Raw genomic sequence first — 25509 nt, forward strand, 5'->3', positions numbered from 1 at the left:
GTCTGTGAGCACTGCGAGCTAGCAGGTGTTTGTGAAAATCCCCGTTATCATTTCTTGAAGATTCTTTCCAACACTACTGAGGGTTACAAGCAGAAACAGGAACTGTGACCTTAAGGGTGGAGATGGCACACCCTTCCAGCTCCCCAACCTTAAATGGGAGGGGAAGAGAGGCCGGATGGATGCTGCAGTAGCCCTGGACCCTTGCACAGCACACATTCCCCACAGAGGCCAGGCAGATATTTATTGATCTCAATAAGGCACTTTTCCCTGGGAGTTTTATGTTAACTCATATAAGCTTGACATAAATGGTATTGCAGATGTCAGGAGTGCCCAAGAGGCTGGAAAAAATGAAAAAGAAATATTATATTTCCTCACACCACCCCTAGGCTGGGATCATCTTCCCGTACCCCCGTCAATGTGTGAGGTTGGGGGAAGGAGCTTCGATCTTGGCTAATTTAATCAGGCTGTGCCAGGGGCTCTGTCCACATTGTCCGTTAGCATCTTCATGTCCCCAATAGTTTAGGAGTCCAGATTCTTGCTCTTCTGTTTCCTGCCTGTGTCTCCACATTAGAGACCACAGTTGCAAACCTGTACAACAGAAGAACTTTAGGTCCCTCGGAGAGTATCACAAAGGATTCTGAGGCTGATCTAAACCCAGTGGGAGAAGGTGATGGACAAGTGTCACCACAGGGAGGGCAGAGGCCGTGCTGGGTGTTCGCCTGCTTCTTTTGCCATTTCAGGGTAGGAGGGAGGTGACTTCACTCTGAGGCACATATTAGAGAGGAAGGCCAAGGATGGTGTGGGGGGCTGGGGACAGGGGTGCCGAGGGTGGTGTGGGGGGCTGGGGATGCACATGTGGACCTTCCTGCTCTATCCTGTCTTGCTGCCCCAGCTTCGCCAGCGGTTTGAGTTGGAGATTGAAAGGATGAAGCAGATGCATCAGAAGGACCGAGAGGACCAGGAGGAGGAGATGGAGGATGTACGACAGTCCTGCCAGAAGCGGGTGCGTGAGCTGCGGGTACCGTGTGCCCCGAGGTCCCACTGGGGAGGATGCTGGGCCCTGGGACGTGCCAGCATGCTCATTCTATGACTAACAGAGACCTTTGTTCCCCGGGGGAATTCAAGGGTCTGGGGCCCAACGTCATAAAGCACAATCACAGAAACTTTTAGAATTTCAAGCACAACACAACCGCTGCCACATGACAGGCTGGGGGTAGAGAAGCTGTGGGCGTAGGGAGCAGCGTTTGGGATTCTCCAGTGGGCCTGCCCTGTGTCCCTCCATTCGACCCACATTTTTGCTCATGGTCCTCAGCATCCTGCACCTGAGAACCGGGGTCTCTGCTGTCCAAGTCAGCCCATCATCTCCTTCACCATCCCCAGTGCACACACATGATGACGGACAGAGACAGCCTTTCCCTGAAGGCGGCTGCCCTGTCTCCACCCACTCGGCACTCATCGGTGCATGTCAGCCTTTACATTTTAACCGCAGCTGGCCGTCAGTGTCCTCTCCTACTCTGTGTCCCCATTGCTGGACATTTCGTCCATTTTCATTTCCTTCCTTCAGCAGGGCCTGTGGTTAGGGGAGTTTGAGCGCCATTTCCCTCCTCCCCCCTCCTTCGTCACACTTGGGGACCACACTTCCCCAGGATGTGCTTGATACAGATTTTATGATGGGGGGCCGTATTTTTCTGCATAACTTTTCACTCTTATTTTTTAAAAGCAGACAGGAGCATGGTAACATTTCTTACGGGTCTTTTAAACTTACATTGTGTGTGTGTGTGTGTGTGTGTGTGTGTGTGTGTGTGTGTGTGTGTGTATGTGTATGTGTGTGTGTATGTGTATGTGTGTGTGTATGTGTGTGTGTATGTGTGTGTGTATGTGTGTGTGTGTGTGTGTGTGTGTGTGTGTGTGTGTGTGTGTGTGTGTGTGTGTAGACATGCATGCTATGGCACATGTGTGGAAGTCACAGGACAACACATGACATGAGAGCCAGTACTCTCTCCATGTGGGTCCTGGGGTTGAACTCAGGTGTCAACGTCTCTACCTGCTGAGCCATCTTGCTGACCCAGACTGACTTCATGTCTATCTCGGCTTTTCATGGACAGATCGTTGAGAGCGGATGGAAACTTTTCTCTCCTCATGACAGACACTGATAATGGCTTCCCTTTGCCTGGCAGCCCTCCTCAGTGTCTCTCGCCACCACAGGAAACAGTTAGTGACCCCAGGGGATGCTGTGGGTGTTTGGTGGCAGAAGGACACTAGCTCCTCTCAGGAGTGCCTGGTTGCTGGTCTGGGACATGGACCACAGAGGGCTCCCAGCACAAGTAGAGGATGAAGGGGTTTGGAGCCGCACCTGTGAGCAAGACTCATGGAGAGCCGGCCCGCTTCCGCTGGGTATTCAAGTAAGGGAAGCCCTGATTGTCGGGTCATAGCTGAGAAATCTGAATGAGCTGCAAATGAAGTGTTATCAGTCAGATGTCTCAGTTGGGGATGTTGGAGGAAAACGGTGTAGCCTGGGGCTCCCATGAGGGTGTTCACTAAGCACTGATCTGGGACCCGGGGGTTGTCTAAGGACAAAGTGCTGGCACAGGAGGTTCTGGTGAAGGCCATCTTCTAGATGGTCACCTCTCATTGTATCCTTATGTGGGAGTCAAGGGGCGAGAAGGAGAAGGGGAAGAGAGGTTGATTTGGATTTTCTGATCCTGTTGGGGGGTGCCACCCTCATGGCCTCCTCTGACCCCAACCCTACCAAACGGCTTCTTCTAAACCCCATCCCATTAGAGATTAGAGGGAACTCACACAGTCCGCAACACCAGATACCCTTGTGTGTACTGGGGCTGCTGTACTTTTTAGCCTTGTCATAATAGAAAGTCAGGGAGACAGATGTGTATCTTAGCAGGCTGGCTGCCATGTGCTACATAGCCTTAAGCGTTCAGAGTGATGGGGGAGAGGAGATGGCTCAGTGGGTAAAGTGTGTGCTGGACATGCATGAGGACCTGAGTTCAGATCTTCCCCACCCATTGGACGAAGCTGAGTATGAGTGGAGCCTCCTTGACTCCAGCCCTGGGGCACAGACACAAGCCCAGTCAGTCTAGTCAATGGGCAGACCCAAGATTCAGTGAGAGACCATGTCTGAAAAGTATAATGTAGAGAATGGAATGATTACAAAAAAATACCAAACATTAAATTCTGACCTTCACATGTGCACACACAGGTCAACATGTACCTGTACACACATGTATACCCCCCCACACACACACACACTCACAGAGCATGCTAACACTAGAAAATATTCAAGCAAGTCCCCTTGACTACACACTTCACAGTGTAGGGTATGGGGTCCCCTAATCTGGCCAGCTCTCCCTGTTCCTGCCCAAGTCCCAAGCTTTTAGGTTCCTATGCTTTCTTGCACTTACCCTTCTCATTCACTAGGCAGTGAGTATGGCCACAGGCTCCATGTCCCCTCCTCCCAGGACCCTGGCTAGGACTCTGCCCAGGGCTCATTCAAGGGTGCTCACCTCTGTTCCATATGCCCACAGCTCCGTCAGCTGGAGATGCAGTTGGAGCAGGAATATGAGGAAAAGCAGGTGGCTCTCCATGAGAAGCGTGATTTGGAAGGCTTGATTGGAACCCTGTGTGACCAGGTAAGGCGCACACAATGGGGACATTCGAGGGAATTCAAAACCCACCTCTTGGTTTTATGAGGTGGACAGGTGCACGAGAAGGCCAGAGACAGGGAGAGCTCCCTTGTTCTCCCCTGTGTCCCCAAAGCACATTCTCCTCCATCCATCCTTTCTGCCCACGCTCACTGGCTCATCAAAAGTCTCCAGAGCTGGTGACCAGCAGAGTTCTTAGAACACACAAAGGAGTAAAGAGAGTGGCCTCAGTTGGGATGGGCAGATGAAGCCATGTGACCTTCAGTGGCTACTGGGAGTGAGCGGTGAACAGTGCTTGCACTAACAGGGTAGCTATGGATGGCCACCATGCCTACAGCTGACCTTGTAGGGACACCACTTTTCTAGGAAAGTAGTCAGACCAGGAGATGTATCTTCTGCCTTTGTTGTTTGTCTGTCTGCATTTAGGTGAGCTAGTGGATCTAAGCATGGGGAGCAGCAGAGCTCCTTAGGCCTGACTCTGTCACTGTCCTGGGGTCCTCAGCATATCTCTGTGGCATTCTGAAAACGATGCTTCTTGTGGCGGGGACAGTCTTATAGTGTGGGATGCTGAGCACACCGGCCACCAGGAGCTGCCTCCAGCACCGTTCCCCGTGTGCCAATCAGAAAAGTCGACAGACCTTTCCAAGTGTCCCTGGACACATCACTCCCCGCCACCTCCCTCCAGAGAGCCACAGCTGTCCACAGCAGCCAGAAGGGCTCAGAGCCACTCTGATGTCAGAGCTGGGAGCCCCTCCAGCTACTGTGACAAACTGTGTTGAGCAACAGGGAGGAAGGCACCAAGGTGCAATCCACAACTGCTCGTCAGGTCCCTTGCCACTGTGTTTGGGGCCCATGTGTGCTGAGGAAGAATATTTTGGAGGGAACATGAGGTGCAGCAATGGAGCTCCAAACAGGGTAGCCACAACCATGAGAGGTAAAAAGGGGTGCAGACAAGACCTCCAGGACACCCCTCCCCCAGAACACAGCTTCCTCCAACCAGACCCTGCCTTTTAGGTGCCCATTTAGGAAGGGTCCAATGATGGAGGCTAGCATCCCCAGGACCAGACCACATCTGAATTGCACCAGTAGCAGCAGGGGATGAGCCTTCTGCACCTGAGCCTCGAGGACCGCTTTGCATCCTCTATGACGCCAGCATTGTGTTAATGCTTCCGTTGTGATCTTTGCCAGAGCTACAGAGAAGTAGGCAAACACCACGGGCGGTGTGTGTTCAGTCACGGGATCGCATAGACAAACACACCACCATGTTGGATTACCACCTGATTAGGGATGAAATGGTTCCCAACCATCTGGAGCCCTCTTGGTGGCCTCTTCCTTAACTTCCCCACCGAAAAAAAGCCTGGCACTGGTCCCATGTAGGTACATGAGGTCTTCAATATGCTGTCCCTTGTCCCTCCCATGCTGGTTTTGAGTTCAGTCCGCAAGGCTTCCTACAACCAGAATCCAACTGCCTCGCTGCTGTTCTGACCTCAGTAAACCTTTTTTTCTGTCCATGTGTGCCCTGTGGTCCGCCCCTTCAGAAACAAAACCACAGCCTCACTCATGTCTTACACACACGGGAGTTGCATCGGCTCCAGGGTGTGTGGCTGAGAGAAAATAGCTCCTGGAGAGGTACAGATGTAGAATTACTTTCCCCAAACTGTCCCCTCTCCCAAGCCATCCCAGCAGCTTTTGCTGCCTGTGCTGCAGTCCGAGGACCTGCCTTTCCACACCCCACAGCCGTGGCACAGCCAGAGTGTCTACCGTAATTTCCCAGAGCTGACGTTGTGGGTCCCTGGTCCCTGGGGAAGCTGTACGGTTTCCTCTCCATGACTCATCCAGTCATGACAATTGGCTTCTGTATTTTCTGGGAATTGTTTCATGATCTGCGTATAAATGCTAATCAGTTTCTGATAATGCACGTTTCAGTAGCTCTGCCCTGTGGCTAATCTCCACCTTGTTTATAATGTCCCTCAGTTAATAAAGTCTTTAATGCAGCCACATTAACCGCATTTATGGCTCAGGCTTTTCTACTTGGAAGCCGCTTTCCTTAATTTCAGCTCGTATGTCGCCATATGTCTTAGAGCTCTAAGCTTCTTTTTATGTTTATGATTAGGTTTTAATCCACCGTACGTGGGTGTGTGGTATGAAGTCGATACCTATGCTTTTCTGCTGTGGCTAATCTGCATTTTCACCATCCCTTGTGCCGTGGGTGTGTACAGGTCCCCATTCTCCTCTCTGTCCCTGCACAATCTGGTCCTACTGACAAGCTTTTGATCAACTACAGTGTCTTAGAAAGCTTTAACTGTCAATTCCACATAGTCTCAGATCCCCTTAGGAAGGAGTCACACCTGAGGGATTGCCCAGATCAGGTTGGCCTGTGGGCATGCATGTGGGGAATTGTCTCAACAGTCAATTGATGTGGGGTGGGGGGTGGGGGCTCAGCCTACTGTGGGCGGCACCATTCCCTAGGCAGGAGGTCTTGGGCCATATGAAAGAAGCTAGCAAAACATGGGCCTGAGTAAGTCAGCAAGCTGCATTTCTCCATGGTTTTGCTCCAAATTCTTAAGTTCCTGATTCCCCTTAATGGTGAACTGTAACCTGGAAGTGTAAGCCGTATATATGCTTCCTCTGCCAAGTTGTTATGGTCATGGTTTTATATATATATATCTCACTTGTAGCAGGAAAGAAACTGGAACATGGGGCATCTTGTTTGTCTTTGGAAATAATCTAGTCTTCTTGAGTCTTCAGGAACCATAAGACGCTGGTTGGGGTGTAGATGAGTGAAAAGAGGCTAGCCTAGCCTGCATGGGTCTCTGTGTACCATACACAGAAAACGCAACAGGAGAAGATTTCAAGGGCTGGAGAACACTTGCTGCTTTTGCAGAGGACCCAAGTTCTAGTCCCAGAACCTACATGGTGGCTCATAACAGCCATTCTACTTTCAGAGCATCCAAAGGCCCCTTCTGGCCTCTGTGGGCACCAGGCATGCACATGATATATAGACAGACAGACATGTAGGCAAAACGCCCATGCACATAAAATAACAATAAATAAAATAAAGGAAACGAATTCCAAGGGGAAACTTGATTGATTCACTGGAATGGTGAGTTAGACTGAAGACAGCAGAAGCAGACAATCTCATATTGAAACATTGTAACACTGTGTCCTTGTCCTCAGCCCTCATCCTGTCTCTATTTGTTACAGTGTTTCTTTCTTAACCACACAGGTCACACACGTTTGAATTAAATTCATTTCTAGGAAACTCTGGGTTTCCACGGCTTTATGACCAGTGCTTGTTTCTGTGTTCTGATTTTTATTAACTCGTCCTCTGTGGCCCGTGAGACATTAACCTAGTGCGACATTAGCCTGGTATCTAGCAAACTTGCTGAATCCAGTGCTTTCGTAATATTTCTCCTGTCCATTATTTTAGGTTTTTCTACACTGATGATCTTACTGTTTGAGAATGAGAACACCTTTGCTCTTGGTTCCCTTCCAACTTGCTCACTGGCCTCTGGTCTTGGCTGCATAAGGACATATTAGGAAATGCACTTTTCTTATCCCCCTATTTTAACAGGAATGCTGCTAAGGTTTAGTCATGTGACTATTTCCAGTGTGTGTGTGTGTGTTATCAGTATCTCTTGCCTGGTTAAATGCATCTTCAACCACTGGGAGTTTTCTAGAACTGAAAAAAACAAACAAACAAAAAACAAAAAACAAAAAACAAAAACTGCTGACTCTCACCACATGCTGCTGTTCCGTGGAGAGCTCCCTCATATTGGCTTCACCCAGTAGGAATGCAATGTCTCCTGATCCATCTCCCACATCCATTTACTTAGCCATCTGATTTTTATTTATGGTTTATTTATTTATGATTATTTTATTTTATTTATGATTTATGATGATGATGATGATGATGATGATGTGTGTGTGTGTGTGTGTGTGTGTGTGTCTGTCTGTTTGTGGTCAGAATGTGCATATAAGTTCAGTACCTGAGGAAGCCAGAAGAGAGCACCAGATACTCCAAAGTTGAATTACAAGTGGTTGTGAGCCACCATGTGGGTGTTGGGAACCGAAGCTGGGTCACCTGGAAGAGCAGTGCACACTCTTAACTGATGTCCCATCTCTCTCCCCCAGTCACCAGATTGTTAGCAGTTGCTCTTTTGGATAGTGACACTGAAGGGATTTTTAAAAACTGTTATGATATTGATTTATAATTTCTTTCTGTGTAGAGTTTGTTCAAGATGGAACTAACCTTGTAAAATCAGTGTGTATCTGTTTTCAGGACAGTGTTTTTTTAAAGTTTGGATATTGAAATTTTGAAATAATTTGCTTTTTAACCCTTTGGGGTGCAGGAAAAATGCTTGACACAGCCTAGGTTCTTTTATTGCCATCAAGCATGGAGTCTGACCTCTTCTCTCCTTATTGAGTGATTCTCGCCTTATTTTGTTGTTCTGTCTTCAGGGTCCCCTTCCTCCCTTTATTTTCAATCTCTACAGTTGTGCTTAAGTGTGTGCATGAATAGCTCATGCTGCCATTAAACAGATGGCTTGTTTTAATCCAATATTTCAGTCTCAAACGTCTCCTAGGAGAATTTAGCTCATTTATCTTTATTGGAATGGCTAGTCTATTTGAACTGACATGTGCTCTTTCATTTTGTGCTTAGTTTTGTTAGTCTTGGGTCCCTGTCTTTATTTCATGCCATTTCTGTTTTTCGGCAAACGGATGTTTTTATGTTGCCTTTTGTTCAACTGCTAGATCAGAAACTATCAACTGTATTTATATTCTTTTAGTGGCTAGTCATGAGGACTCAGTTATAGTTTTTCTAATACACTTCAGTTTTTTAATATCAATGTTGTTTGCTTCATATAACTGAAAGGTGTAAGACTCTGAGAAAAGTGGGGTGACTTGTCCAGGGTTGGGTAGTTGGCCAGTGGCGTGAGTGGATTTGAAATGAGCTCAGCCTGTGCTATTTGGAAGTCTGTCATTTTCATATCTAGTAACATGCTGTTCCTTAAAATTTCTAGTACCAGAGTTTGGCGTGGTGGTACACATCTGTTATTCCAGCACTTGGACAGTGGAAGGAGGAGGATCAAGAGTTCAAGGCCAGCCTTGGCTACTTGAGACCATTTTATTTTAAAGCAAAATGTTCTAGGTCCCATTAACTAGAGACCCATGCTTGTGGACCATCTTTTTAGTCTGTGCCTCCAGGCAGGCTCTCTCTATAATTCTTTTGCTCTGCAACCTTACCCAACACATTTTTCTCTAAGCCTCAGTTTCCCTACCCATAAAGTGGCCAGATTATCTATCCCTAACTGTATTTCAGGATCCTATTTAATAGTGCCCCGTGAGTTTGTTTTCACAGCTGCCCCCAACAACTTGTGTTTATGATAAAGGAGAAACAAACAGGGTTGGATGCAGCTTCCACAACAGCCCGAGTCACGTAGACTCCTTGGTCAATCGTTCACCTCATTTATCTAAATTTGAATCACTGAGCTCTCAGGATGACATTTAGTTCCCACTTACCTAAGGAGGCTCTTTCTTCTCCCTCCTCCCTGTCGTCCTTAAGATGGAAAGGACAGCTTGAACTAAGGTTTTGTTGTGGATTTCATTTGCATAGCTCCCTGGAAAAGGCCGGCAATGCCAAACATTTCAAGGGGCTGCAGTGGCGACCCTGCTTGTAGCCGGTACAACCACGTGGCCAGTACCGTCACTAGAGAAGGCACTGAGGCCAACTTGTTTCTTAGGAAAGCTATGTGCTGTAGCCAGAGGGAGAGCAGACAGAAGAACAAGAACAGTATAGGACTGTAGCCTGAATCCTAATTGGTCTTAATAATTAAAAGCCAGTGCGAGGTATTTATTTGTTTGATCACAAACAAAATCTCACCACACAGGACCCATACACATCATGGTAAAAATCTGATTGTGGAGTAGGAGACTCTGGGCTTCAGGAAACAGTCTCATTAGACACAGTAGAACAGTAGTTAGAGACACCCTTGCTAAGCTGAGGTCTTTGGGCTCTGCATTTCCACTTGGTAGCACTGTGGTCCAGGCAGATCACTTGCCTGGTGCATGCCTCTGTGTCCCTGTGTTCTGAGAGCCCTGGGCCATCTCTTACTATGTGACCTGCCACACCTCCCAAGGTTTTTATGCCACCGTGTCAATCATACAGCAGTCCACATGCCAGACCACCTGTCCTCTCTCTTGGCTCCTGAAGTGCCTTCTCTCTGGGGCACTTTCCCTGTACCACTGGCTAGGAGCAGCCGGTTCCAACTTCTAGTGCCTGGTTCCTCCATGTCTCGTTGCAACTTCTTGTAAGAAGTAAAGTGCGGAGCTGGAGAGATGGCTCTGTGGTTGAGAGCAATGGCTGCCCTTGCAGAGGACCTTGGCTCAATTCCTAGCACAAACATTTTGATCTACAACCGTCTGTAACTCCAGTCCCAGAGAATTTGAAGCCCTCTTCTGGCCTCCACAGGCACCAGGCGCATGCACTATATATAGACATAGGTGCAGGCAAAATATCCATACAACGAAATATGATGATGGTGATGATGCTGATGATGCTGATGATGCTGATGGATGATGGTAATGATGATGATGATGATGATGATGATGATGATGATGATAGGTGTCAGCAACAAATACACCTCCCTGGTGATATAACTTGCTAAAAATGCCTCTTTCTTGCCACAACAGCTAGGTTCACACCCCAACTCTGTATCTTCCCTGGTAAATAGCCCTTATCAACCTCAGACTCCTCCCTGTACAATGAAGACCATGTACTCATCACAGGGGTTAATGTGGTCCACCCCACAAAGCATTTAAAATCCTTCCTGCTGCTTAGAATACTTCTCATATGTGTGAGCTGGCATTACATTCATAAAGGCAATAATAATAACAATGTGTATTTTAAGGGATTGTCACAGAGTTAAGTACGACCACACGTGACAGAGTACGGCAGGGTGCCCAGCCTGCAGCTCAGCTCAACTGAGCTCCTGAGCTCCATCCCTCTGGCTGTGTATTTATACCATAGAATAGCATTGTAAATTTACCACAGTAATCCATCTGAGGGAGGAGGCTGTATTCTAAGAATTCCAAGATGGCTGTGGAGAAATCGTGACACGGATCTGTGGGTGCACACGCCAGGTCATCAAGCGGCCGATGTAATCCTGTGTTTGTAAAGTACTTGACACGCAGAGTGCTCGGGGTCCATTATCACACCTGATTCCCCTCTTATCTCGGCACAGAGAACTCGGATTTCTCAAAACCCTCTTAGACACTGGAAGCCCCGGTTCCCATGGCAGCAGGCTCCGCCAGGGTTTCCTGGCACCAGCAAATGGTGTGTTGAGGTTCAGAACCTGAGCAACCTCATTCTTAATCTATATTCCTTCTGGAATATTCTTGGGCATCCTCAGCATCCCAGGACAGGCATCTGGCAAGCAGGCAGGCAGAGATCCCCAACATGCAAAAGCAAGTCCCTATGATTGTGATTCTCAACCTTCCTAAGCTGTGACTCTTTGATACAGGTCCTCATGTTGTGGTAACCCCCAACTATAACATTATTTTTGTTGATACTTCATACTGTAATTTTGCTACTGTTATGAATTGTCACGTAAATATCTGTGTTTTCTAATCATCTTAGGTGACCCCTGTGAAAGGGTCATTTGACCCCCAAAGGGGCTAGGACCCCCAGGCTGAGAGCCACTGCTCTGTGATGAAGTCCCCATCTTATTCCCTTCAGTACCCACCTATTGGCTGGCCCCATGCTCTTTGCTCATGTCCCTGGATGTTCCTGGAACAAAGAAGCTGTTGTGTCTTTAAGGGGCACTAACCAAGTTCACATGTGGTTCCAGTGTGATGCTTGGGCTGTGTCCATCTCATTGGCCTCTGGGAATCAAGACATCTAAGTCACCACCCTGGGTTGTCTAGACAGGATGTGGCATCTTTGTGACCTTCTTGTCTGCTATTCCTGGACAAATTCAGAGTTCTGGAGGGGAAGGAATCTGTGTACTTCTGGGCCAAGTTCCATCCATAGAAACCAGCTCCTGTGCCTGCCTTTAAACTGGCAAAGGCAACCTGCTTCAGTATCAAAAGCTTTGTTTAGGCCAGGCGGTGGTGGCGCATGCCTTTAATTCCAGCACTCAGGAGGCAGAGCCAGGCAGATCTCTGTGAGTTCGAGGCCAGCCTGGTCTACAGAGTGAGATCGAGGACAGGCACCAAACTACACAGAGAAACCCTGTGTCAAAAAAGAAAAACAAAAAACAAAAACAAAACAAGCAGAAAAGCTTCATTTAGGACTTTGGGGGGAACACAGCCACTGTCTGCTGAGAGCCCTGATGGACCTGACAGCAACCTGCGGTGTAGCTGGGGTTGAAGTTGTGTGGATCCCACCTGGCCTTTATAACACACACACACACACACACACACACACACACACACACACACGCACAATCACTGAATCATGACTGTTATGGGGAGGCTCCTCATGCCTACTGCAATCCAGGCTGTCCTAACTTCTCCAAAGACTCTGGAAGCTCTTAGCTTGATGCGGAGAACAGAACAGAAGGAGCCGGATCTTCCAGATTATGGTGATTTCTATGGAGTCTTGTGCATGGTTCTGTGGCAACCCCGGGGCTGAACACTCATGAGGCTGAGCCTGTGTCTGGTCTCATAGCATCCTGGTGGTTGGTACGGTCTCATTTGGCATATGAGAGTGGAAAACAGTCTCTCTGTTGTTTTGTTTTGTGGTTTTGAGACAGGATGTCACACTGTAGCCCAGGCTAGCCTCCAGGTCAGAGCAGGTCCCCTCCCCGCCCCCTACACCTCAGCCTCTCTAGCTCTAGCTTTAAAGATATGGGTCACCATGCCATGTGAGAGGCAAGAGGCAAGTTCTAAGAGGCATGGAGCTTAGTTCTAAGAACCTTGGCCCTGGCCACCGCTTCCCACCTAAACTGACCCTTCTTTGGCTTCCAGATTGGCCATCGTGACTTTGATGTAGAAAAGCGTCTCCGTCAAGACCTCAGGAGGACGCACGCTTTGTTGTCTGATGTCCAACTCCTTTTGGCCACCATGGAGGATAGCAAGACATCTGTCAGCAAGGAAGAACTGGAGAAGGTGCACAGCCAGGTGAGGGGGACCCTCATAGGGAGAGGGGCTCTTCTGGGAAACACAACCAGAGGCATCTGCCCACAGGGAGGTGGAGATGTGGGCCAAGAAGCCACAAGGCAGTAGGGGGTGAAGGGTAGGACCTGTTCCCTTCTGTTGGGTGGAGCCAACTGTGTCTGTTTAGAGGGCAAGAGCTGGGCCAACTGGCTGAAGCTAGTGTGTGTGAGTGTATGAATGCTTTTGGTGGCCACCGGGGCTGGGTATAGAAGACACAGTTGCAGGGCTAATATTGCAAAGTCACCTCCTTGAAAAACCAAGGAGAACAGCCATTTGACTGTCTACTTGGATGCTAATGATGCCAGGCAAAGTTTCATGAAGGTTACCAGCTGGCATTGGATGGATTCCTCTCCCTGCCCCCAACCCCCATGTACTGAATCCTCTGTACATGTTATCACCTGGCATCTCCAGACAGCTTAGTACCTCCTGTTAGCCAATGAATAGAGGCTTACTTATGAGTTTCAATGGTTCAGTCTGAGATCACTTGGCCCCATCCCTGAGGGCCTATGCTGAGGCAGAACATCATGGGAGGCAGAGATGCTCACCTCATAACCAAGAAGGAGAAGAGGGGAGGGGGGAGGGAGAGGGAGGGTGAGGGGAAGGAATACTAAGCAAACTAAGTTCCACCAACCCGGGAGATACTAGGCCACCATCCCACACTCTGTGATCTTCTCTTTTCCTTTAGTGGGTCATCCTTATCCTGGTGACCACCATTCTGGCTTACTCCAGACCTTCTTTGTCTGGGCACTATGAAAAGTCTTGTATCCTGGGAAAGGCAGGGCACTCACTCACCCTGTGTACGCTTTGTGATCATATTGCAACCAGATGGACTTAGTCATCATGGGAGCTTCAGGACAGCAGAGGGGTACCCCATGACCATTTTGTAGACTGGGACATTTTGCCCAGCGGTGGCAATGCATGTGAAGAAGTAACATAGCAGTCAGTGACAGGGCTGGGACTGGAAGCTTCTGACTCTGAGTGCAGAACCAGGGTCTCTCTGTGTTACTTTGCATCTTCCTACTTGTAGGAGAGTGGGGAGGACAGCCTGGACATCTTGACTCAGCTGGGGATTGAGCACCCCACAGGGTGAGGGCCTCAAATCTCTTATTCCCACTTCCCAGCCTCTGAGAGTCACCCCTACCCTCAATCAAGTGTCCTGACAAAGGAACCTGGGGTGGTTTTCTCTTCTTTCCCTCCCCCACCCCCTTTTAAAAGTATTTCCTGACAGTCCCTCTGTGGGGTTAAAATGTGCGTTCCCAGGAAGCAGTGGTGTTTAATGAGGGCAGCTTGGGCAGAATCAAAGAGCCTCATTCTTCTGAGAGTTCTCCTTCCTGCTCCCTGTATCCGGCTGCCATCAAAGGGATCCACTGCCTTGGCTCTCTGCCGCCGTTGTCATGGAAATGACTGTGAGGACAGAGCTCCTGGACCAGAGGTCAGGCTACAGTTGCTTTGGCTCCTGGCACACGTGTCCCTGGATGCAGGAGTCAGAGCTCATTAGATAAAGCGACGGTGGTTCCTGGTACCACTGCAGCCCCTGTCTGGTGTCTGGTGTTTGTCCTGTGCCTGAAGGCCCCAGGGACCGAGGCAGGAAAGGCCAAGCTGGAGAGAGGGTGAACTAACTTGGCATGTCGCTGCTGTCTGTGTGTTTGCTCATTGGGTATTTATGCAGCTCCTACTGTGTGCCCAGTGATGGGTAGAGTTATGGGAAGGATTGTCAGTAAGACAGGTGTGGTACCCACCTTATGAAATCCACACCTGATGGAAAAGCCAAACAGTGGCACAAATGCATGCAGTGGCCTGCTTTTGAGGGGGGAGAGGAAGAAGCAGGGTCCTGGGTAGGGATCACGTGCGGAGGTCTCTGCTACCTGGCGTGAGCTCCTTATACTTGGAGGGAAGAAGGAAGCAGGGAAGGCTTGGGTTTCACCCCAAATGGATAAGAAAGAAGCCACTGGCAGCTTCCAACAGAAGCTGACTTCGGTTTTGAATTGATGGGACTTGCAGGTGAGATTTGGCTGACCAGGTGTGTGTTACTTCAGGTGATCCCTGCTGCTGCCTAAGCTGTATTTAGCCCACTGTGCTCACAAGAAGCCAGAGTCTGAGGGGCTGACTGAGCACATTACTCAAAGGCACAGAACAAGACAGGCCTGGAGCTGTGGGTGCCAGCCATCCTGAGCTCTTGAACCTTGACTCACCTGATGTGATCCTCTTAACCTGTGTCCAGAGCCCGGTGTGGACCAGGCTTGACCTCAGAGCCTTGAATACAGCTGTACCTCAGCGAGCTGAGCATTGTTCTAGAACAGCATGTTTTAGCCCTCTTTCCATTCTCTTTTGTTGTCAAGTCTGGGTTAGAAAGAACCTGCTTTCTACTGGTTGCTTTGTTTGATCTTTGGAGGCAGGATCTGGCTATGCAGCCCAGGCTGGCCTCAAACTCTCCACCCTAGGCCTTCCAAGTTCTGGAATTACTGTGTGATCAGCTTCAGATCCAAATGTTAAACAACCACATCCAGGTACCTGATGCTGGCTTTAGGAGCCAGAAGCCACTTCCCTACAAAATCCCCTTCACCTTGGCAGTCCAACCATCTTGTGGGTGAGGATGCCAACTGTGAGGTGATGTTCATGTGATCTATCTCAGCCCTGCCACTTTGAAAAGACCTGAATTTTGAGTCCAGAGCACCTTGTCTGGAGTTGCTGATTTCATATTGGGAGAGGTCTCACCTCCAGCTCTTCCTAACGTGGAGTGTGGTCATGACTTGTTGTTCCAGGTACTCCAATAAGGGCTTCAGACACTGGGCTGGACTCTAGGCATTCATAGGTTGCTCATGGAAGGATGGATGCCTAGGGAGAAGACCATTTATCTTGTCAGGGGCATGGACAGAGGTATATAATGGGTTCATCTCCTGCCGGGTGACCCTGAGCCAGCTCCTACCTTTCAGGGACATCTGTGTCATATCTCATAGGAGACATCACACCCCCAAAAAACACCAGATCACAGGATCTGTAGAATTCCCTTTGTAGGACCTCCAGGACTGGGGTTGGGGATGGAGTTGACACAATGCTTGCCCAGCGTGCATGAAAACCTGGACCGGGCAGCTTCTAACCCAGCACCACAAACACACCTCAGGTCTTGAGGTATGAAAGGCAAACAGATCAGAAGTTCAAGGTCATCCTTAGCTACATAGTAAGTTTGATCTACAAAGCCAGGCTGAGCTACACAGGATCTTGCATCACAAGAGCCCCTCTAGGCCAGGATGTCAGGAAGAACACCCTGGGTACCCCTCCCTCCTCCACTTACCTGTGTTGGCTGCTGGGGCTGGAGGGTGGGGGGAATGTCTTTGACATCTGGGTGCAGTGTTTTTATAAGGTGCTAATTAATTCCTGTTGGATGTTTTCACTGAAACTAACCTGGAAACAAGCTATTCCAACAACCAAGCTGGATAATTGAGATAATCACTGTGCCAGCAACATCTGTGAGACCAGGGTTGGCGGGTGCTGGCACCTGCTCCGAGGAGAGCTGGCGCGGGTGGCAGCTCCCAGGTGCTGGTTAGTTATCTGTGTGCTTATTCATTTAGTCCTCACTGGACCCGCGTCTGCGACCTCCCTCCCCAGAGGAGGCAGGCGATTGGTTTCTGTTAACTGGGAGTAGGGTGGGGAGCAGGCAGAGGGACGTTGTACAGAACCCTTATTGTTTAATTAATTCACACTCAAGGCCCTGCCCTCTCCTGCCTGCTAAGCACAAAGCTGCCCTCTCGAGTCTCCGGCACTGCCCTCGACAGTACTCCCAAATCAGTTCCCTGTGCTCTGCTTGCCCTTAGAAAAAGCCACCTGTTCGTCTCCTGCCAGGAATTCTCTCAAGGCTCTGGCTTTGTGTCTTGTCCGGAGAGTTTTTTCTGTCACCTCACTGGGGGTGCCTTATGCTAGGGATGAAACCCAGGGCTTTGTGTATACCAGTTGGGTACTGCCATTGGCCCCAGCCGCAGCCCATTACCTGACCTTTGGAGGAAGGTTTGGGAGACCTCAATGCACTCTTGGCTGCTTGCATGCACGATCTACAAGCAACTTCCCACCATCCTTTGCACCGAATCTAGGTTCTTTAGCCTGATCCATGGGGTGCCCAGCCCAGCTCCTCCCCTCCGGTCTCACCATCGTCACCAGCAGTGTCTGCCACTGCTGTCCCTCATGTCTGTTCTCACCTTGTCAGCTTTGCCAACTTGTCAAATAGAGCCTCTGGGGGGCTCTGTTTCTACCTTCAGATTCCTTTTTGCCCAGTGGGTATTCATCCTCTGAACTTGACTTCAACGTTATCTCTCGACACCATCTATGCCTCCCATGGTTGGGGTGAAAGGTCGCCATGTTCTGCCTTTCCTTCCTGTGTCACTGGCCACCAGATTTTCCTCCTTGTCCGGAATCACAGAGACTATAAGAAGAGCTGAGATTTGAACCCAGGGTTCCAGAGGTTTAGAGGTTGGCCCTGTCACATCCTTCCAGAACCTCTGGTGCTCAGGTGGGTCCTTCCCCCAGGGACTGTGACTGGGCCATTAGGCCTCACCCATCTTCACCATCAATTCCCAGCTGTGATTAACTACCAGCCCGGGGCTCCCATCAGAGAAGACAGATGACCCCGGATCTATCCTCAGTGGCCTTAATTGGGGCATTTGTCACCATGTGTCACCTACGCTTCCGTGAGACAGCAGAGGTAATTAACAAGCCCTGAGAAGATGCCCTGATGGGAGTCTTTGTGTGACCAGGCACCTTGGGGACACATCTCTCCATCCGGCAGCCCAGGAACAATGGCCTCACTAGGTGTTTTATTTGGTTTTTCTCTCTAAGGATGATGTTGGAGGGAACTGATTCAATATTAACCTAACCTCCTGTCAGGGGAGATAAAGACCATGTCGTAATTGGTTGGAAACATGGTGGTCACAGGTTTGTTCACCCACAAATATTGACACTTCCAAGGCGGTGATGAACGGAGCGTGAAGAAGGGCCTGTTTTTGCACTGCAGGCAGGAAAATCTAGTTTTCTGTCTAAAGGGCACTGCTTATCTGGGGAGGGCCAGGCAAGCATCAGAGCCCTGAGCCGCCAAGGTAACACCAAGAGGAGAATGAGTGGTTTGTACATCACCACACACCTCTGTGCCATGACCTAACCCTGTATGCCAGAATATGAAATGCACCCAATGGCTTCCAGGAAGCCAGGGCTGGTGCTTGGACATGTGTCTACATGGAGCAAATCCCCAGTGACCACACAGGCTGCCGGCCATCTTCAGTGAAGGCCAGAGCACCGCAGTGACCCATCTGAGGAGAAGCCTTAGCTCTGGGGAAGAGAGAACCTACCAAACAAGAATCAAGATTCGATGGGTAGGAGCCAGGGGGATGGCTCAGGGAAGAAGACCCAAGTTTGCATCCTCAGCATCATGTAAAATGTGGGGCATGGCTTTGGGTAGAGACAGGCACATCTGTAGAGCTCACTGGCTGGTCTAGCGAGGCAGTGACTTCTAGTTCAGACTCTGTCTCAAGGCAGCAAGGTGAAGGGTGATAAGGAGGATGCCCTATGTCCTGCTCTGGCCTCTGTATGCGTGTGCATGGGTGTGTGCACTTGAACACTCACATACATATATACACCATGCACAACACACACACACACACACACACACACACACACACACACACACACCATTTGTCTGTTTTGAAAGAATTATTTCTTTGAGACTGAGTTTCATGAAGCCCAGGCTGGCCTCAAATGTTGCTTTATAACCTAGAATGACCTTGACTTATGATCTACCCATCTCTACCTCAGAGTGCTGGCTTTCCAGGTGTGAGCCACCACACTGATGGTCCGGGATCCTGCACTCTAGACAAACACTTTACAAAGAACTGAATATGTACAAGGAGGCCGAGAACAGCCCCCAGGACTCTGGCACACTCTTCATCCATATGTGGCCATTTGTTTGTGGCACTGGGGTGGAGCCCAGGACTGCATATATGATGTACAAGTTCTCTACCACTGAGATCTCCAGCTCTAGGATTCACGAGGGACATTTGGCCAAATCTGTTTCGTCATTATCATCACAGACCTGTAGCTCCTGAAACATCTATGAGCACAGGAGAGATACTGTGCCCTTTATCTTCATCAACAATCTAAGTTTTAACATTGATACAAGGGCTAGTTGGCCATGGCAGCTCATGCCTGGAGTCCCAGCCCTCGGAACGCTGAGGCAGGAGGATCCCCACAAATTCAAGGCCAGCCTGTGTATGTACTGAAATCCTGTCTCATCCTCACCCCTCGCCACACCCCAAGTTTCTGTTTTCTAAACCAGGACAGACTAGTTCTAAAGCCCCTCCCCCGTTTTTTAACCTTCCTGAGCCCACAGGTAGAAGCTGATTTCTACTGTTAAATGTTCACACTTAACTTCACATAAATATCCTCATACACCCTCAGCCTGGGCCCTTGCCCTGCCACAGGGGCAAAAATTTTCCTGCCTATTCCTGAAACCAAAGTGGAAAATGCCCTATGGTACCCACAAACTGAACCTTTAGGGCTTGACTCCACTTTCATCCTTGGCAGCAATTTCTTTACAGTACCGAGTTAGTTCAAGGCCAGCCTGGTCGAGAGAGTGAAACCCTGTCTTAAAATAAAACAAACAAAAGAAACAGGTCTGGGGATGTAGCTGAGTGAGCATATGCTTGCTGAGCATGTACAAGCCCCCTGGCTCAGTACTCAGAACTGAAAATGCTATTCTAGATACAGCAATGCACAGTAGTCCCCGTGTGGAACGGGACAATTCTGGAATGTTTGCTTAATGATCAAATAACAGAGATCATCACCATGTAGTCTTGGAACCTGCCTGTTGCATCCACTGTCCACAGCTGTGTTGCATAGACATGGCTTGAGCCTGTTGACATTTTTTTTAAATGTATTTTTAATTATGTTTATATACGTGTGTCTGTGTAGGAGTCTGTGAGTGTGAGTGTAGGTGCCCATGAAGGCCAGAAGAGGACATTGGGGACCCTGTGGGTGGAGTTACAGATGGGTGTGAGCCACCTAACATGAATGCTGAGAACCAAACTTGGATCCTCTGGAAGGGCAGCAAGTGTTCCTAACCACTGAGCCACCTCTCTGGCTCTCAGTGGACATTTTTAATAGGTTTGCAGTGGCAGCTTTTGTTGCATGTGATTGGGGCTGTCTGCAGTGCGGACTGTGGGGTGACCCTCTCTGGAGAAAACCTCCACACTGAAGGTAGAGTCTTCCACATGCCGAGGTGGCCTGTCCAGCCGGGAGAGTATCCATTCTAGCCTTGTAAACTCAGGTGGAATGTTCTCCCTGTGGCATTTACAATTCTGTATTTTTAAATCCCTCAAGTTGTTCAACCAAACCCAGAAACCTAGGATCCAAGCCCTCAACAGAAATATAGCATTCCTGTTCCACCTCTCTCCATATGTCTGGCTGACTTGTCTAGAAGCCCTGTAAGTCCAAAGAAAACATTTCTCCAAGTATTTAAAGCAGGCAGATGGCTTCTCATAGGAAAGCAAAGCCGTTCCTAGGCTTACAGTTGATGTGTATGTGATGGGGATCTCAATCACTCTCCCTGAATGCTAGTGGCGGGTGTTGGGGAGACAGTGGGGGAAGGGAGACAGAGTAGGGACGGTGGAGAAAGAGCTGAGATGGGGAGTGGGAGTCGGAGAGACAGTGAGAATGCAGAGAGATGGTGGCAGGAGGGCGGCAGGGAGAGTGTGGAGGGAGTGGGTGGCAGGGAGGCAGTTGTGTGGAGACAGTGGAAGGTCTGGTGAGGGCTGAGACAATGGGGAAGAGGACAATAAGCAAGAATTGTGCACAGATGGGTCCAGGGGATCCAGGAACACTTGGGTCAGGAGGCTTGAAGACTTGAATCTGACCTCGGCCCTCTTCCCCGGCCACTGCAATGGGATTCTTCATCTGTGAAAGATGGGCTGCAGTCACCAGCGGTATCCAGTGGGCCACAGGACCAGAGAGAGTGTGGAAACTCCCATGTCTCCACCACCACGGGAAGAAGACTGTTCTCCCTCCTGTGTAGGGAGCCTGGAGGCCTGTCACCCCACCGTGGAAGTCTGCTCCATCCTTTCTGCACAGGAGCAGCAAGTGCATGCACATACACACGCGTGTGCGCGCACACACATATACACACACACACTCACATACACACACACTCTCACACATTCACACATAACTCACACACTCTCTCTCACACACACATGCATCGGTTTTTTGGGCTTTCTCCTAGTACATGCTGTGTGTGTTTTGATTTGTTTACATGCCAGTCTCGGGGTTGTGAGCCACCTCGCTCAGCTCAGCTTAAGTAGGAAAGAAGTTGCTGAGTAAATGGAAAGGTCTGTGGCTCGGATGTCGTCAGGCTTGGCTGCATCTAGATGCTCCAACTGTATCATTATAAATGTCTCTTGGGCTGGGCATGCCCAGCATGTGGGCACCCTGACCTCAATCATTTGTGCTGCCAGAAGGAAGGTCTCTTGTCGTCTTTTACCTCAATGTCCCCAGTGCCAGCTTGTGATGATATTGTGTTCCCCAAAATATTGTGCACCCTAATAAACTTATCTTAGAGAACAGAACAGCCACTAGACATAGAGGTCAGAAAATGGTGGCACACGCGCCTTTAATCCTAGCATTCCAGAGGCAAAGTTCTGTCCAGATCTCTGTGAGTTCAAAGCCACACTGGAAACAGCCAGATGTGGAGACTTGCGCCTTTAATCCCAGGAACTGATGGCAGAAAGCAGAAAGGTATTTAAGGTGTGAGAACGAGGAACTAGAGCTAGTTAAGCTTTTTGGCTTTTAGCAGCAGTTCAGCTGAGATCCATTCAGATGAGGACACAAAGGTTTCCAGTCTGAGGAAACAGGATCAGCTGAGGAACTGGTGAGGTGAGGTGGCTGTGGCTTGTTCTTCTTCTCTGATCTTCCAGCGTTCACCCCAATACCTGGCTCCAGGTTTGACTTCATTAATAAGACATGTTAAGATTTGTGCTACACCAGCTCGTATTAGGAGGGTCATATGCTTGTCTCCAGCTGGGCACGAGGTCAGGTTGATCACAAATGCATGGACGTTTGGGAGACAGACATTTCTCACAGTCTGTAGAGATGGGTGGAGGCTGAGTGGCTGCCCAGGCTTGAGTTCAGATCCTACCACTCACTGTGTCTATGGCTGTATAAGCCACCAAGTCCTCTGCGTTCAACCATGATGGGAATGGCTGCTGTAGAGGTTGGATGGGCTACACTTGGAAGCGTTTAGAGCAGGGCAGGGTTCAGAGCAAGAGTTCTTCCGCAAGGCCTGTGTGCGTGCCACCCCCGGTTTATGTAGGGTACAACTCATTGGCTGTACCCTGTAGGCCTGCTCAATACCCAGAACCACCCAACCCCCATGTTTTGTGGTTGGGAAAAAGACAAATGCTCAAAGACTAGGAAATCTGCTCAAGGTCACAGGCACACTGGAACCCCATTCCGCCTGCCCTTAGCTTGTTCCTAGCCACTGTGTGATGTTCAGGCTCCCCTCAGGGCAGACAAGGTGGCCATATTGAAGAAATGTCTCACCCTAGGATGTCCGGTGGTTGTCATATCCTGAGGCTCTGGAGAGTCAGGGATGAGCTGGGGATGGACACAGACCCACTGAATAGAAGGACAGCTCCAGGGTCCTCATGGTGTCCAGCCTCCAGGACTGGAGCAGATCTCTGAAGATTGGGGCTGTTTTCCTTAGCAAACCATGGGCTGACCGAACGTGCCCGAGATAAGGAATGTTCTAGCTATGGAGGACATTTGGTGTTCGCTGAGCCATATTTACACTAACAACAACAGAAAAATCACAATGCGGAACCTTGATGGCCTTTGGCAAACACCAAATGCACTGTGCTGCCGAAGTCAGCTGTGGTCCAGCCCACAGGAGGCTGAGAGAGGTAGAGGCCTGGACTTGATCTGACCTTGGTCCTCGGATATGAATGTATGAACACAAGAGGCCTTGTCGGGGGTGGGGCAGTAACTCTCAGCTGAAGATGTAGCAGCAGCCCTCACTCTGTACCCGCGCATGCCAAGCTGGCCTTCAGAGGCAGAGAACAGCCTGTTAGTGACCCTGTAGGAGTCCTCGCTTGCCCGCTGGCCACCTCTGCAGCCTGTGCTTTCTGACTGCTGTGGTGGCAATAATGCCGGGGAAAGCCGACTGCAGCCTGCATCACCAGGACCGGATGATCTGACTTCATCCCTTCTGTAATTTATGGGCGACTTGATACTAGATGTGGAAATGATACTCAGAATGATTCTTGCCATGGGTCATCCATAGTGGGAAGTAGACCTGTGGCCTGTGTTTATTCCTGTCCTTAAAGTATAGTAATTGGAACTTTTAAGACCCTGAAATGAGATTCTGCAGCACAGCTGTAGCCCCAGCTGCTTGGCAAGGGCCCTGAGCATGCTCAGTCGATACAGAGTAGGGTAGAATCTAGACCCATCTCCCTGTGTACCTCTGGGATCAGTGACCGCCCTCTACCCTTCGTAGCTCATACTGAACATCAAATGCCTCATTAAAATAAGTTGTGTTTGTCCTGTCTAGGGTGTGTGTGTGTGTGTGTGTGTGTGTGTGTTTGTGTGTGTGTGTGTGTGTGTGTAGGGGGGCTCCTACTGTTCTTCAACTTCAAAATGGGATTTAGAAAATCCTCACATCAGGGGCCGGGATGCAGCTTGGTGGTGAGTCCTTGTGTGGTCCATGTAGGGCGCTGGGGTCCTTCCCCAGCACTGCACAAATGAAACCATCATAGATCCTTCCATTTCTCTCCCAAGTCCAACCTCCCCACCTGCTGGAGCACCTCCATGTCCCCTTCCAGGGGGACTACATTGTATCCTCACCACCCATCATCATCTCCAGTCCCCACATTGTCCAGTCTTCCCTATGACAGCCAGGGAGTATTCACACCACTCACTCCTGAGAGGCCAACAGCCTGGAAGAGAATCTGAGCCTGTGGCTGCAACCCCTCATCCCCCACCCCCACCCCTGCCCTGCTTCACTGCTGTGACCCCTGAGCACATCCTCAGCCTTGTCCCCTCTTGTCCCAGGAGGGGCAGCTGTCTGGCTTCCCTCCTTTGGCTCCTTGCTTTGCCCTGTTGCAACCTCTTCCTGGTTGTGATAGGACAGGTTTATCCTTAGCGAGGCCCCGACTCAAGCTTTGCTCCCTGCCTCTGTGGAGAACCCTTCTTCTAGCCTCCCTGCCTCACCAGAGACCTGGGGCTTCCAGCTTGGCAGATTGAGCTCAGCCTGGAGTTTCATCTCTTCTGTGGATGGTGCCTAGCCAAGGCCACTGACCCCCACGCTTGGGCTATTATTGTCACGGTCACAGTGACTTATGAATAGAACGCCTTGATATTAGAGCTGTTCTTTGTCTGTTTGCGGGAGGTGGGGTTGTTCCCAAGGGGGCCGTGCACAGCCTGGACCGGAGGCCTTCTTTCTTACATGGTCAGCTTGTTGTGTGCTCACTCAGAGGCCTCTTCAGTAGGCCTGCTCACCTTTCCTCCCCTAGCAAGCTCTTCTGTTTCACTTTCTTGGTTTTTGAGACAAGATCGGCCTGAAACTCACAATCCTCCTGCCTCAGCCTTCCAAATGCTGGATTATAGGTGTGTGGCTCCATGAGCAGATCCTTAACCCTTCAAGAGACTGTGGTATCTGAAGTGCAAGAATGTGTGCCTGGGGAATCCTGGGATTACCTCTGTTTCCCGAAAGTGAGAGCTCTGGGTGAGGCACCACCCCACTCTGAGTCCACAGCGTTTTCCTTGTGTGTTTTTTCTGTCTGGAGATTCTACTTCTAGGGATCATGGGAAATGGCCATTCGCATGCCAGTCACGGGGTCTGTGTGCTGATATGGGTTTCTCCATGGGACTGGTCACTCCACTCTTGAGGGGGTGCCATGTGCCTGGGTGGCTACCAACAGATGAGAAGGCAGAGGATGAGAAGGCAGAGGATGAGAAAGCAGTTTGAGTTACTGAGATCTGGCCAAAGGCAAGCATAGGAAGGCCCTTCCGTGCAGAATGTTTTTCCTTTAAAAGGTTTGCAGACAAGCTTAACCCACACACCTGTCAGGGCTGGTAGGCTCCTGTCATCCTTTGAGGCACAAGCCTCACATGATGGTTCTTCCTTTCATCCCTCTGTCCCTTTGCCTAACTCCCTGTGTTCCTCAGAGAGGTTGTCACTACCCGTCCTTGCTTGTCTCCCCTGCGAAGGACCATTGACTGCTCCCTGTGTGTCTTGGGCCTGGTGCCGAGTGGCAAGTAGGCACCCTCCAGTGTGTTTGCCCAATGAAGCTAAGGAGCCCCCACACTCATGCAGCAGGGTTCAGAACCCTGTCACAGGACAGTGCCTGGCTCAGACCCACACTGCCTCAAGCACAGATAGATACTCCTGGCTCACATAATGTGCACTGACAGACAGGTGTGAAGGTGTGGGGTAGCCAGCTAGGGCTGGGCTGGGCTGGTAGGGAGGGGGATGATAGAGAAGTGACTTCCTTCTGCTTCTGTTTGTGTCCAGCTGACACAGAGTGAGGCCAAATGTGAGGATGCCTTGAAGACCCAGAAGGTGCTGACTGCAGACTTGGAGAACATGCACAGTGAGCTGGAGAATGTGACCCGGAGCAAGAGCCTGGTAACTGAACCCCCCACAGCCCCAGAAGTGCAGGCTCAG

General features: G+C 49.8%; 1 protein-coding gene across 1 annotated transcript in view; it reads left to right on the forward strand.

Moving 5' to 3' along the window:
* The window catches only part of Myo18b (myosin XVIIIB), a 167641-nt gene that overhangs the window by 112942 nt on the left and 29190 nt on the right, over positions 1–25509 (forward strand). The window contains exons 33-36 of the mRNA XM_036171676.1: positions 893–1003; positions 3540–3644; positions 12627–12779; positions 25357–25470. Of these exons, the coding sequence (XP_036027569.1) occupies positions 893–1003; positions 3540–3644; positions 12627–12779; positions 25357–25470 (483 nt within the window). The remainder of the gene's footprint in view (positions 1–892; positions 1004–3539; positions 3645–12626; positions 12780–25356; positions 25471–25509) is intronic.

The sequence above is a fragment of the Onychomys torridus genome, chromosome 22, assembly GCF_903995425.1.
Source record: "Onychomys torridus chromosome 22, mOncTor1.1, whole genome shotgun sequence".
Lineage (NCBI taxonomy): Eukaryota > Metazoa > Chordata > Mammalia > Rodentia > Cricetidae > Onychomys > Onychomys torridus.